The following is a 14,774-nucleotide window of genomic DNA, read 5'->3' on the forward strand; positions in this document are numbered from 1 at the left end:
TAATGCTTCAGATTTAAAAATACTGAAACTGCTATTAAAAACACTGCATTTAGTTTGTTTTTAATATTTGTCAGGGTTGATAGTACAGCAGTACAATAGTATAACCCTTTATAATATTTTTCAATCTTTTCTCTAAGTTCACTTAAGCTCTGTTTGTCATTCTTGTTTCAATGAAAGGTGCTGAAGGAGTACTTGGATAATGTTCAGCTGGGTCAAATCTTGGAACGTGAAGGAGGCTGGGATAGTGTCCAGGATTGGATGGATGTACTCAGTGGAGGAGAAAAACAGAGAATGGCAGTATGTCTTAAAAGCATAAGTACTTAACAAATACAGGACATAGGTTGAAAATGTAATCTGAATTGTAAGCAGTTTTTGTTTACTAAATATTAATATTTTACTTAGAAACCCCTAAAATGTAAAATACCCGAGTACTGAGAAAACAACCTAAAATACTGTTTATTGTACTCAAAATTTAATAGGAAATGTTGACCTTTTACCATACCTTACACTTTGATTATATAAGCAGAAGTTCTAAAACAATTCCCCTGCCCCCCAAAGTAAAGATAACATATAGCTTTTGGATTTTCAGGCTTCAGTGGGTGACAACTTAAAAGAAATTCCCTTGCCACAGTAAATATTTGGACACTAATTCTTAGTTTAACTTCTAACGCTGCATTATTTGTTGTAGTTTTGTATCCACAGTAGCTTTTTGGTTTGTGTTCCAGATGGCAAGGTTATTCTATCATAAGCCCCAGTTTGCAATTCTGGATGAGTGTACCAGTGCTGTTAGCGTTGATGTAGAAGGCTACATTTACAGCCACTGTCGAAAGGTAAGCTTTTTGTTTCTGGAGCTATATTTCTGTGTGTTAAGAGGAAACTTAAAATGATACAAGGTGCAATCTTACTTATGCCTAGTGCAGATTAAAAATTAAAAAAAAAAAAAGCTTAGAAGGGCGTGCAATGACCCTTTTGCACACTAGAATTCAATAATTGTTTTGTAGTCTTATGACAATTTAGAGGTACATGTGGCCTCTATATCAGAGAACTCTTACTAACTGCTAAGTAACCTTACTTTTCCAGATAAACTCTTAGAATGTCAAGTGAAGATCAAATAATCCAAGACTTTAGCCTTTTTTGTTGTTTGAGAGGTTTCTTTTGGCCAGGGCAACAGAAGTGAAAGGCTGGAAGTTAACATTTGCATCTATTTTGAGATATGAAAAGACAAGCACTCTAGGAAAACGTGATAATATTAAATATAGTATTATTTTTTCCTTTACCTCTTATACGCACCATTTCAGATTCTACATAGTGCCATGTGAAATATCAGTAAGAATCAATTTCACAGCCCTAGCCTGGGAAAGAATAGGCTTGAAATAACATTAATTATTGAGTAGCAGTTTTCTCAGAATGGTAATGGAGCAAAGCTGTGCATCCACTAAAATATCTGCTTGAACCTTGAAGTGGGAACTTAAGGAGCCTTGTGTAGTAGTAAATTGACACTAGATGAGGACTGTGCAGAAGAACAGATGTTATTTCTTGAACTAATTTTACCACATTAATATGAATACCCTGACAATTTTCTAAGTCTGTTTTGCATAATTTGTGTGTTTGTTTTAGAGTTAACTGTTGCCAAGTGCTAATGCGTATTACTGAAAAATAGAGTTCCTGGTTAAGCTGTCCTTGCAGAAGGGAAAAAATGTTACCCTGTTTTATCAGAGCCATTTTGTCCAGGTGCTACTGTTAGGGATGCATAATTAACTGAGTTGCAAGGAAACAAAGGTAGATTATTCATCTTAAATTATCACTTTAAGTTTATAATTCATTAATAGCTTTTGTGGTTCTGGGTTTTTTGCTGTTAAAGTAGACTTCTTTTAATCACTAGGTTTGTTGTTTTACCTGCTTCCTACCTTACCTGCTTTGCCCAGTTCATTCTAGATTTTGCCAGATCACTAGGAGCAAAAGAATGGTGAAATCAGTTTAAAAAGATAAACCCCTCCTGCTTTTTTTTTAAACTGCAAAATCTTGTATTAGGATTACATATGTATACTGTTAATAATAAAGTCTGGAAGTTTGTGTTTGTGAATTTAAGCTCTTCAGCTGATACCATGCTGAAAAATAAATAACACCTAAGCCATGAGAAAAATTAACTGCTTTGTTGTGTGCATTTTTCTTCACATAGGTTGGCATCACTCTCTTCACTGTCTCCCACAGAAAGTCACTCTGGAAACATCATGATGTATGTATTCTTTGCTTTTGCTAAGGATATCTGTAGATGGTAGGGGTTTTGTTGTTTGACTTTCTATTAAATTGACTTTACAATTCAAGATGTTCTCCTTTTACATCCTAATAGGTCATGTTCTGTTTTTTTTAAAAAGGCTTTACTTTCATAATCCAGTTACACTATTTGAAATATTCTTATGTTTCTAGTTATGAAGGGAAAGTAACCAAAAATCTGTAAACATATCTGTAAAAGTAGCCTCAAAAATATGTAAGGCTTACTAGATACTTAAGTCTTCTTTCTTAACCTCAAAAACCCCTCTTGAACCAGAATCCAGTAAACAGCATGGACTTTTTGTTTTCAAGATACCTAATATATCTTATGCATTAAAAAAGTTAATTCCTAATACATGTACTTCTTTTCTTCCAAACTAAGATTTTACTATTGTTATTACTTTTTATGCAGACAGACTGTGTGTGAAAAATACTGAATTAACACACAGGGGTGAATGTGTACGTTAAGTATATTGTTACAAAACCAAAGATAGCAGTGTTAAGTCTAGGTGTGGCCATTAGAAGACTGATGGATGATATGAAAAAAAAAAAAAAAAGTTTAGCTTTTTTCCAGAGGCAATTGAATTTATTGCAACATGAGGTGGGAGAAGCTTACCATCTGGCTAGATGAGTTTAAGATTTTGCATTAAAACTACTTCAAAATATAATTTTAGGCATTTATAGACCTGGTAATTTTCAGGTGATTGATAACGTCTGTTCTTTTATTTCAGTATTATTTGCATATGGATGGCAGAGGAAACTACGAGTTCAAGAAAATAACTGAAGACACAGTTGAATTTGGATCTTAGTCATGAACTGAACTGCTACAGAGACTGATGATTACAGAAAGTGTGTAGAATGGCAGACATTGTACAATAAAACTACTCAGCTTGTTTTTTAAACAAATTAACTAGGATAACCCAAAACAAGCTGTTAAGCATTAACTATTATGTAGGATATTGCTAATTGTGTATATGTTGGTTTAATTATTGATATGTACTAAGAATGTCCTTATTCTTGTGGTTTAAAAACCTGCCTAAATTAAATTGGGCTTAAATCAGTGTAACCTGATTCATCCTGGGATGCAAACCATTTGAAATCAGCTGATTTGACTTTTGTAGACCTTCTTTCCCTTCAATGAAAAGCCCTGTTAAAATTAGGGTTGCTACCTCTCTTGTTCCTGCAAAGCAGTCTTGGATTTTTGCTCGTTCTATGCATATTTCTGAGTTATCTCACATGGTACAGGACATTCTCCCATCTTCAGATCTGTGCCCTGTTAAATGAAAGAGCCTTTTCCTTGACTAAGCCTTGTGATGTAGCCAATACGCCCTTGCTGATAAAGAATGGACTGAACCTAAAAGACAAAACTAATTCTTTCTGGTAAAAATATTAAGCTTGTTCTTTGCTGGGTTTTGGGTTCTCTTTAACATCTGTCTGTCCATGCAATTCTCTTTGCTGCTCAGCAATCCTATTCTCTCCCAATTTAGCAAGAGCTTCATCCATCCCACACCCCAGCTACCCTTTTTCAGTCAGAGAAGTACTATGGTAATGAACAGTTGAGAGGAGGTTGAGGGAGGAAAGGACTAACAAAAAAAAAAAAAAAAGGAAAAGTGATGTTCCTTGTATCAAACAATCTTGTGCATGTTTTCAGCTCTGAAGAAATGAATGGGTCCCACAAGTAGAAACAGAGAAAAGAATGTGGATCCAATCATTCTTCTCTTGAAATCAGTAGGGGTTAGAATGGGCCCAAAAATCTGTGAAATAGCAGACTGTTGTCTGTGCTGTGTGTGTTCAGTCCTGTAATACAGCAGTTGCTTTTTCCAAGTTTGTCCTTTTCTCCCTCTTAAAAAAAAAAAAAAAAATAATCAGATCTCCTCATGGTTTTAGCTGCCCTTCAGATCCGAGTTTGAACGCAAGTGGTAATGGTACTTCCTCTTTGGTCTTCCAGGCTGTGAAGCCTAAAATTATGCTTTCATCCTTCTCATTTATTCTGTCATTTGTCATGATGTTTCTTGATTTCTCATACAAATTATTCACCAGTGATTCTCTCGCTGTTGTCTAAGGATCTCTAGTCCCCGCTGGTTTTCTTATTCCAGCTGCCAAATCCCCTTGAAGAAACTGAACTCTTTAAGTAGTTTACTGTAACCATTTTTTCCATGCAGATGATTACTGTGGTTGCTGTGTGACTTTGACAAACATAAATGCAGCAAGGTGATTTTTGTGATCAGGGAATAGGAAGGTATAATTCAAACTGAATCAGTGTTTGGTCTTTAAAACAATAATTTACAATACCTGTTCTACAGTGAAGGTCTGATAGTTTTTTGGTGTTCCATATAAGATACAATACAGGAATGCACTACATGAAGGCATGCATAAAATATGCAATAAATCTGTTCTCTTTGCGTCTTTTGTCAAGGGTTTAGATTAAAAACAAACCCAACTTTTTATAAAATGGGTATGTAGTTGGATGCACTGCTGTCTCTTAATTTTTACCCAATTTGATTAGTCATCATCTTTCATGTTGAAATTGCTACCTGATAATATTTTTCCTTTTATCATAGTTCTTGCCCATACCTGTCAGTGCTACTCTTCTCTCGTAGTACTCAAATGCAAACAGCTATCCTGGTATAAGAATCTAGTGACCACAGTGGGTTCATAGTATGAAGCATCAATGAAAATCAAGAAAGGCTTTCTGAAGTGTGGCATATTCAAGAGAATAAAGTACCCGAATAAATTTTTGTGCTTGGTCCACAAGAAGGCAAATAGATATCTCATTTACTAATTTTTTCTGTTCATTCAGATTCTCACATCAGCCATAACGTAACAGGTAGAAGCATGCTGTATGTGAGGTGGTAGTCTTTTTTTAAATTGTAACCACGAAAATAGGGATGCCAGATAGTTTGTTGTGTGGGTTTTTGGGGTTTGGTGGGGGTTTTTTTGTGGGTGGGTGTTTTGTTGTGGATTTTTTTTTGTGAAAGTTCTCAGAACAAATGCGACTTCTTCTCTTGGAAGGAGTGTTTTAATAGCCTTTTAGAGACACAAAAAAAAAAAAAAATCTCTCAAATGGGGAAGTTGCTATTATCTTTGTGACTAGGGCAGACTTTGCAGTGGAGTAGTGAACTTGACATACTTTAATATATTTTTAACACTGACAGGCAAAACCACACGCAGCACACTTATATAGCACCCCAGCAGCCAATCCCAAGGTACTTTACAATTCAATTGGTTAATAACCAAATTTTATGTAATCTCAGACTTATTTTACAAACTAAAAAGAAAAAATTTAAAAATCCCACTCCATAACCAAGGAGGAATAGGTTTGCCTTTAGATGCCGTGAAGTTTGTTGAAACTGAGAATGCTAGTTATCTCCTTAGGGCCAGGACTTAGTGTTTCTAAATATACTGGAAGGAAAAAAAAATACTCTTCTGTGCTTGATTGTAAGAGAGGCTTATAAAGAAAGTATAAAAAAGAATGATGTTTTAGAATTATATTCTTAAAAGGCCTTACATTAAAGTATTTTGAGATAGACTTGGTTTAATGAAAGATTGTAAAAAAATCTAATGAAAATGATCCAAGTCTCAGTTCTGTTGCAGAATTGCACTGTGGTACTGTATTTTAGCTGTTATGTCTTTTTAATAGCACAAGTTGGAAATTTGTAAATTGGAATTCTGAACTATCTTGGTAAGAGAAAGTACTGATGAATATTTTCAGTCTCCAACTGTTGGTGCTTTGAAGATGGTACTGGTAATAGTCAGATGGCTGCATTTCAACAGTGGTGGGAAACATTCCTGTATGTAAATACTGTAAAGTGTTTTGGAGGGGGAAATGGCGCTATATAAATGTAAGACATTAAGTGCCTCTGAAATAATAATAAACCTAAAGATAAAATATATCTAGGCTTTCTGTGTTTCTTGATTAGGAATTTTGTAACAATACAGTGAATGCCTACTCAATAAATCTCAAGTTACTTCATGAGCCGATTGACTTGTGTTCAGCGTATAAAGTTAGCCGTACTGTCTGAAATTCACCCTGGAATCAGCCAGGTGATGCCATCCAGTTGTAGGCTTAACAAAAAGCATGAGCTCAGTACTTGAAGATATCTACTGAGAGCAATTGGATTATAGGTGCATTAATCTGTTTTAGGTCTGCACTGATTCTGACCTCTCTTCTTTGTCTACTGGCTCTTCTTTTTGCTTCAAGTTTATTGATTTTTAAAAGGGTATGGGCCTGAATAAGGTTAACATAATATCAGTACTTAATGTGGTAATTCTTTTGAGTGCTCTTTTGTCTTTCTACTTTGAGGAAAATAGGATAATCACGCTCCACCTTTATTGTATTTGGTTTTCAAGGTTTTTCTTTTGTTGTGGTAGACATACCAGCTATCAGGATACTTGAAACTCAGTAGTGTGAGTGAAACCAAGACATGCTTGAATGAACTGATTTTAAGTGTCTTCTCTTGTGATCAGTGTTTTCTAATGCTAACTAGTACTAATTTTTCCTTAGCTGAGATCATTTGTGCAACGTGTGTTGTGTAGCGTTCTTAAAGGGTGGACCCCCCCTTTGAAAGGAAATTCCTCAACCAAGGATGCAGTCTAAAAATCTAAGTGTCATTCAACTTAGCTGATGAGCTGCATAGCAAAAAGGAACTTCCTTGTATGGATGGATGTTTAATACTTAAATTTAATATTTAGAGTAGTATGAAGTCTGCTTCTTGTTCAACTTTGGGCTCTCAGCTACCCAGTTAATTCCAAATGCTTGTTTTGTATGCATCAACACTTTCAATTTTTCCTTATGTAGAAGGAAAACATCAGTTCCTGGAACAGTAATACTGAAACCATGGAGAAACAAATTCAAACTCCTTTTCAGGATCAATCCACCCTCTTTTGAGGATGCTTAGTAGCTTTGGTCCAGTATTTCTGAATGTTTACTAAAGCTCCAGACAGCTATCCCCTCTCAGCAGAAGGTTTCTTGATGAAGACTATGTTTGGGAGGCAATGGTGCTTTCTACAGGACTAGCATGAGACTGGAATAAGCTGCAAGGTGAACATCGTTGTGAACCTTGTCATCTTCCATACCAAGTGCAAAGCATGCTTCACTGCATAATGGATATATTTTTCTTACAAAAAAACCCCACCAGCAGGAAATGCACAAAAATCCAACCTACCTCTGACCCTCGTAATTCTGGGAAAAGTTGAGAGTGTAAGCTACATCCTAGCCAGTACGCATGTTGCAGGGATGTTTCTTGCCCAAATGTGGCACAGATAGATTGGAGTAGATACACCTGGCTGGACAGCCCAAATACAGGATTACTTTAGCACCATTTGAAAGTGACCTGTACTATAAGAAAATTCTGGATGTATTGCCACTTTGTTAGCTCTCTACTGTATACTAGAGAAGATGAGTAGTGAGTAACAAAGCTACCATGACACTTACTTGACAGGCTTTTTAATTAAATCTCATCTAGTATTGACAACTTAAACTACTTATGCTTCTAGAGAATAGGGAATTCAATCTTATGTTTCTTAAATCTGTAAAGAGGAAATACCCTGTGGCTTAGGACTGGAGAGAAAGAACTAGTTCAGTGATTCTTCCATAGGATTCACCTTTCTGCACACTCAACAGATACTAGTGCACCACCTAATCCTTGGTTTTCTGAAGTGGTCTAGAAATGTGAAAAAACATCAAGATAGGAGTTAAAAATCCATTCTTAAAATTTATCTATAATTCTTATAGATATTATGAGATGTCTATAGAAACATCCATGATAATGATCCCCTGAAGTCCAACTGTGGAAAAATAGTAGGGGGGAAAAGGTTACCTTGGTTTTATAGAAAAAATAAACTGCACCTTTTGTCTGTCAAGAAGAAAATCAACTGTGTGCAAGTTCAAATTTCTGCTTATAAAGCTGCTGTTCAAAACACCTATTTCTATGTATAATGTATTTGCTTCTTTATTAGGTGTATATACCAGTTGGTTTGTGCCAGTCCCTTTCATGAGCATGGAAAGAGGTTTCTTGGTATTATGAATTGGTGATGTGCATCTGTTTTGGGAGGAGGTTGGTTAGTTGGTTTTCCCTTCACATGTTGTGGTTCTAGGCTCTTCCTGGTGCTCTGAATATAGTCAGATTTTTATTAATGATGCCTTAAAATTCACCTGGAAGTTTAGAATGGCTGTGCACATTACAGGTTCCTGTAATATGTTTGTTTTTCAACAAAACAAACAACAAACCCATTCAAACATAAGACGAAACTGGTTTCATTTCAAAACAGAAATATAGCCAAACTAGGTTACTGTGAAAGCAATTTGTCTTTTATGTTAAAACCTTAGAAAAATGTTATCTTCGAAGTTGCTCAGCCATCTTTCAACTGCTGCATCATTTTCTTTCCTTGTATACAAAAGTAGAGCCAGATGACAAGCAGCCTGGAACTTCACAGACAGAAGCTGTCTTAAGGGAGTAATTTGAAAAATATGACACAGGTTTTAAATAGAAATAATATGCCTAAACATCTGGTGAAAGCCTATGGGGACTGACTTTGGAAACTAAAGACATTTTGCCAGTAATCCTGCAATGAATGCAACAGTGCAAGAATAATCATCCAGCTGTCATTTTAACATGGGAGAGAAGGGGAACTTGGACACTGCACTTCTGTGGAATATCTTTCACAAACCAGGCTTAACAATCACTCACTCTCTCACACTGGTTAGAAACCTCACTCTTGGTGACCTTTGGCAAGTCTGAACAATAAAGATTCAATACAATTGCTTTTACTGGCAATAGGAGCTCTTGCACTGCAGTGCCTAGCCCTGTTCCCCACTCTGCTTGTCCACAAACCAACATCCTTATTCCCCACCCGTCCCTCATTCTGGGAAACAAGGGGCATCCACACATGATGCCGCACCAAAATAGAACAGAACTGGAAAAATGAGGTCAATACTGTCTAGACAAAACTAAGACTGCTGAGATTGGCTTACTTGGGTAGAAATAGGGAACTCCACCTACATCGCTGAGCAAGTTTTCTGCATTAAAATAACTTTAGAGTTTGGCAGAAATCAAAGCTAATTTTTTTAAGCTTGGTTACAGAAAGTTTGGGGAATACTGCTCTGGAAAAAGACACTCCATGTATGCAACTGAAGAGACATTCTTCTAGGTAACCAAATATACCCTTCACTTCCTTAGACTGAGCAGTATAGTGCAAGAAAGTGCTAAAAGCCATTTGACTAATTTTAATTATTGTGAATCATGACAAGGTAAGTAGTATGAAGATGCCCCCCAAAATAAGCTAGCCTTTATTTACTTTATTGTGGTATTTCTACTGCAGGAATGTATTACAGGTACAAAAGCAACAGAGCTAAAACCAGCTCTGTCAGAAGCTGCTAATGTGGCAGGTTTAGTAAAACACTGAAAGATAATGAAGTATCTATAGAGGGCCTGATAAGCTGATGTATTGGAGAAAATAATGGTTAAAAAGGCATGTGTGCTGGAGACTTCTTAAAACTCAGATGCAATCTTACATATTGCAATGGGACTTCTGGAAACCCAGGAATTATTAGCAAATTTTTTTGGAGCTTAGTAGGGAATATAAGGGCCAAGGTCAAATCTAGACATTGACATTCTTTTTTAACCCACAAATGCTAACTAGATAATTAAGAAAATTAAAATATATTTTTTAAAAAAATAGAATAGTTGTATTTATAATAGTCCTATGTAGAAAATTTTGGAAAAGCTGCTTGAGGTTAGTGCTTCAATGCTTACAAAGATCTCTTCGTGCTTAGGTTGTTACCTCTGTAAACTTCCTCTGAGGCACTGGGGTGCATCATGCGGGTAGAAGGTACTTGAGCAGGTGGGTCTGACAGACAGTAGTAGTTCCTGTGTTACACCACGTATTTTATTGTCCCTGAGGTTGTTATATAGTGTAGTGACCTGCTTGAGAGACTCGGTGCAGAAGATCAGCCCCTCAGCTGGGACCTGTTCTGACTTCTTGTGCACGTCACTGTCTCTAGAGTGGAAGGTCATTCCCTGAAAAGACTTTTTGGGGGTTGCTTTTTAGAGACGAGCTCAGCAGAACTCAGCACATAAAGCCCAAAATTGCCTGGGTTACAAATGTGGCTGTATTCCAGCTATTCCTACCCATGCCTTTCTTTTCTTTGCTGCTGGACAAGTAGCACGTTCCAAGCACATCTTGTACTTCAACATAAGTTTCAGGGCTTTTGCAGCTTGATTTATGACACGTGTAGTAGTAACACATTTTCCAATGCTCCTAGAAGATTTCAGTCCGTTCTTGGAGGTTCTCGGTCTATTCCTCTAAGAGTTAAAAGGGCAGCGGGAGTAATCTGTTCTGTTTGAAGCATACCGAGGGAAGAAAGTCTGGTAAGAAGCTTAACATTCAATGTGCAAATCTCCTAATTCTGAGCTACTCCTGAGTTTTCTGAGACTAAAGGAGAACTTTTGTCAGGGGAAGGGAGTATGGTTTTGTGCAGGTTTTAACGCCATCATGCAAACAAAGGGTAAATAACTACTTGTTGCTACGTGCTGGATTGTTAACTGGGGCCCTGTTGCCCTGTTGCCAGTAGTGCTTGAAAACTGGACAAAACAGGGTATGTTATAACCTAAGATCCCCGGAGAAACTGGCAGAGGGAAGCACGGACTGAATGGAAGGCGGGGGGGCATTCAGGGGGAGAGAGCTGCTCCTGCCCTTCCTATCAGATCTTGTTGAACTGTTTAGACCATCTGTTGCTCTTTGTTATTAGGAAAGAGAAAATCTAACAAGTTTCACGTGCCCTTTTCCTTCAAATTTTGGTGAAATCTGGATTCTCACTGGGTATCAGTGTACTAGCCATTTAGGAAAATTTGGATTGTTAACATACTGATTATACCTTTCTTTGCCACTTGGGGTCACTTTTTCTGGGCACACAAAACATAATACCAGAGCAGGAGTTGCAGAATTAATATCGTAAGGATGGTTCACAGTGTAAGTTGTCTATGCAGTTCTACTGTTCTGATATAGCAGTGTGAAGAGCAAAGAAGGAACAGATCTGTGGTGCTCACAGTTCCACTACTATAGTGACGGCTGCAGTGGTGACATATGATGGTATGGTTGCACCCTTGATGCTTTATGGAAGCAAATGATCATGTAATGAATAAAGTGGAAAGATGGGAAATCAGACTGAGTATCACTTTTGTGGAGATGTACGTATTTGGTATGAATGGATAGTAAATTATGAAGGCAGCAGAGGGAGAACCTGTGTTAATCAAGGATGCACTCTCTTTAAAAAAAAAACCAACAGCACAACACCTTTTTCCCTGGGATAATGAGTACTTTTTATTGGAGTAGGTTTGAAAATCTCACTTGTCATTCTAACTCTTTCATTACACTAGCTCTTTAATTATGTGATTACTGAAGAACTAATTAAAAAATTGTGATCTCATGGGAAAATATTTCTCTGTTCAGAGGAAGGAGGTTTTTAATTAAACCTCTTGATGAAATAGTTTTGTGAATATAACAATGTCTGAGTACTTTGCTATTGAAATATTTTTTGAAGTAATAAGGTAGAAAATTTGGAAATGAAAACAGAAGAAAATGCATCAGTGAGGATAACTGAGATCTGGAACTGTGAATATTCTTTGAGTTCAGATTAATAACTTCATTGCTAGTTAAGCCACTAAAACCATTAATATTTAAAGGTAATTAGGTGCACTGAGAAAGGCACTCAGAGCAGTGCTGGCAAACATTGTGGAAGCTATTGATCCAATTATGGTGACCAAGGGAAGCTGTAGAGAGTAAAAACATGCTGCCATGCTATTAATATATTCTTGATTGTTGATTAATTCAGGTGCTATATTTTAATTTAAATAACATCCTAACTAGCTGTTTGCAGAAATGAGTGGGTGGGTTAATCTCTGGGGAAAAACAGGTAATGGAAATGAGTAGGGGATGGGGGAGAGGAATGGAATCGTCAACAAAGGAGCCAGGGGAAGTAAGGAACAGAAATGTTGTGAGCTTCTTGCGGGAGCAAATCACTGAACTGTGTCACTAATAGGGCACAAATTTTGACGAGATGAGAGACAGGCACAATCACTGCAATTGGGCATAGGAGACAGGACTTGGGTGTAAAAGCCCTGGAGGCAGTCAAGGTGTCTGCGTCTCTACTCCCAGGTACTGGCAGGTTTTACTGGAAGAACTTACACCTGAAGCAAATCTTCCTATGGACTTGCCTAATTCAGATAGAGGCTGAGGAATTACAGGGAAAGACATTCCTTCTGGGTGCTTTTGGGGGATGCTGAAATGGGCTATATGGGCTCAATGAGAGCCTGTGCCGGAAGAAGCAGAAGGATCTCACCAGTGGGAAGATTTCTCATCTTAAGGTGGAAGGAAGAGGAGACCTGCAGAGCATTTTCCCTGATCACTATGCCCTGAGCTTTTTTAAGTGTCCTGCTGTAGAGCGCTGGAGGACACACCCCAGCAAATAAGGGAAGGGCAGAGCTTTCTGTGACAGTTTCTCTTTGTTAAGGGAGTGGGCGTACTGTGTGAGAGAGCATCTGCCATGGTGAATAACACCATCCCTAGTAATGGCTGCGGAAAGATTTTTCAGCTGGCCAGTTCCTGCTTCTGTCCTGTCTAGCACGTTGGTTTTTTGGGTTTTTTTCCCTGTCTTTCTCAAACAGGAAAACCAGGTCTTGTCTCTCACTCAGTGAGAAACATAGACTATAGAAAGCGTAGTTATTTGTACGTGGATAAATACTGCGTTATTAGAAGACTATTCAAGTGACTCTTGGGCCTGGCACTGCCAAAAGGCCACTCATTCCTGTCTATTACAAGGTTCTGAAATTGTGTAGCAATCACTACCAATGTGCAGAATAATCTGCATTACAAAACTGAACCACAAAGGTGATCTGTCACAACTGTCACAACTCACTCACTCAATGCAGAAACTCTTTGTCCTGAGTTGCCACATAACTAGTGATCCAAATTAAGCTTATAATCACATTCTTATCATTACGTGCCTTTCAGCAGCAGCCTTCTCACAGTGGAAAGCTGAGTCTGCTGGAAATGGATTAGCTAAGCTATTTGCTGCCATATATATCACATACACCTTTATGAAGTCCTGTACAGTTGTTCATTTTAAGTAATGGCAGTAATTTTAGTGTTCACAATGCTGTTAGGGCTGGCAGAAAAGTAGCATAACAACATTAGCCTTTATTCTCACTCATGTCAAGAGGAATGTGGTTTTAAAGCAGTACTATGAAAGTGGCTTATTACAGTATGCAATGTTACACATTCATTTGCCTAAGGCAAGAACACAAGTACCACGTCAGGGAACTGTGCAAATGTTTTTTCTCTGCTTGAATTAGTTGGATACCTTTTTCTGCAACACGTGACCAGGAGCAAAGCAGAACAGGGGAATCAGGAGCATCAGTAGGAACACCCCTGCTTACAGAAACCTGCTCAAAAGATAAGCCAGGGAGTTTAGGTATGTAGGAAAAGCCTTCCCTTTCTCACACTGATTCCCTGGGTGGCTGGCTCCATCTTAAATGGGTGCAATGCTGAAGTGGCCACTTGTGTGTTGTAGATAGGATCTGTCTTTCTTCCTAGTGACAATACCTTTATTCAACAATTCCTTTTGCCCACCCTGATACTCTGAGAAAGTTAAATCTCTGCATAAAACATTTTGCGTGGGCTCACTACAGTGGCCCAAGGGATCATACTTCCAGAAGTTTGCAATAAAAAGCCCCTTTCTCAACTGTCTCCACAAACAGCAAAAAATCCCTTTGAAATAGGATCTGTGAGCACCGTGAACTCTGGTTACTCAGCATTGTTGGATAATAACGTACTGCAGCTAGGGAACAGAAGCGCTTCAGGTTTCCAGAATTTGTGCAGTGGCGGGTCGCTCTTATGCCGTTCAAGGCAGTTGTTTGGATTTCTATGGGTGTTCGTTCGTTCGTTCTTTTAATAAAAACAACCTACATATTCAGAACAACCCAAAAATCTCTTAAGTAATGAAGGATGATTTATAACAGCATTCTATGTAGCTTATGAAAATCAACTGCATGGTCTAGTTTAATAAATGCTATGCTGTAATCCTACAGGCTTTCCTTTTCCTAGGGGCTCTTCCCTTTTCTGAGCTTGGCACTGCATGAAGCTGAGGAAGCAGAACAGCACAGGGAAGGGAAGTAATGATGACAACTTTGGAAAGTTTTTAAATTTACTCCCACAAGCTCTCTCATATTTTTGATTGCTGTTGTAAGAGTCCTCCTCCATACAAGGCTTATGCATCAGCAGAAAAACGCATTAAACATTTATTGCACAATATTAAGTAAACAGGGTTTTTATGCGGGGTGGTAGGGTGCTGGTGTTTGTTTTCTTCCCCCTGCAAAAAGAGGAATCAAAGAAGAAAGAAAACCCCCATAAATCACACTCACACATTCACAGGACTCTTAATCCAAAGAAAGATGGTATCTGTAATACAGTAGAGATGAAAAAAACAAAATACTATTCTGTAAAAA

At 37.7% G+C, this 14,774-nt stretch overlaps 1 protein-coding gene across 2 annotated transcripts in view; it reads left to right on the forward strand.

Moving 5' to 3' along the window:
- The window catches only part of ABCD3 (ATP binding cassette subfamily D member 3), a 33,669-nt gene extending 27,505 nt beyond the window's left edge, over window positions 1-6,164 (forward strand). For both annotated transcript variants that reach the window (XM_049807319.1, XM_049807320.1), the window contains exons 20-23: window positions 178-297; window positions 726-830; window positions 2,180-2,236; window positions 3,003-6,164. In XM_049807319.1, the coding sequence (XP_049663276.1) occupies window positions 178-297; window positions 726-830; window positions 2,180-2,236; window positions 3,003-3,080 (360 nt within the window). In that variant the 3' untranslated portion in view covers window positions 3,081-6,164. The remainder of the gene's footprint in view (window positions 1-177; window positions 298-725; window positions 831-2,179; window positions 2,237-3,002) is intronic.
- Window positions 6,165-14,774: the final 8,610 nt, after the last annotated feature.

Source organism: Accipiter gentilis, chromosome 8 (assembly GCF_929443795.1).
Source record: "Accipiter gentilis chromosome 8, bAccGen1.1, whole genome shotgun sequence".
In the NCBI taxonomy this organism is placed as follows: Eukaryota; Metazoa; Chordata; class Aves; order Accipitriformes; family Accipitridae; genus Astur; species Astur gentilis.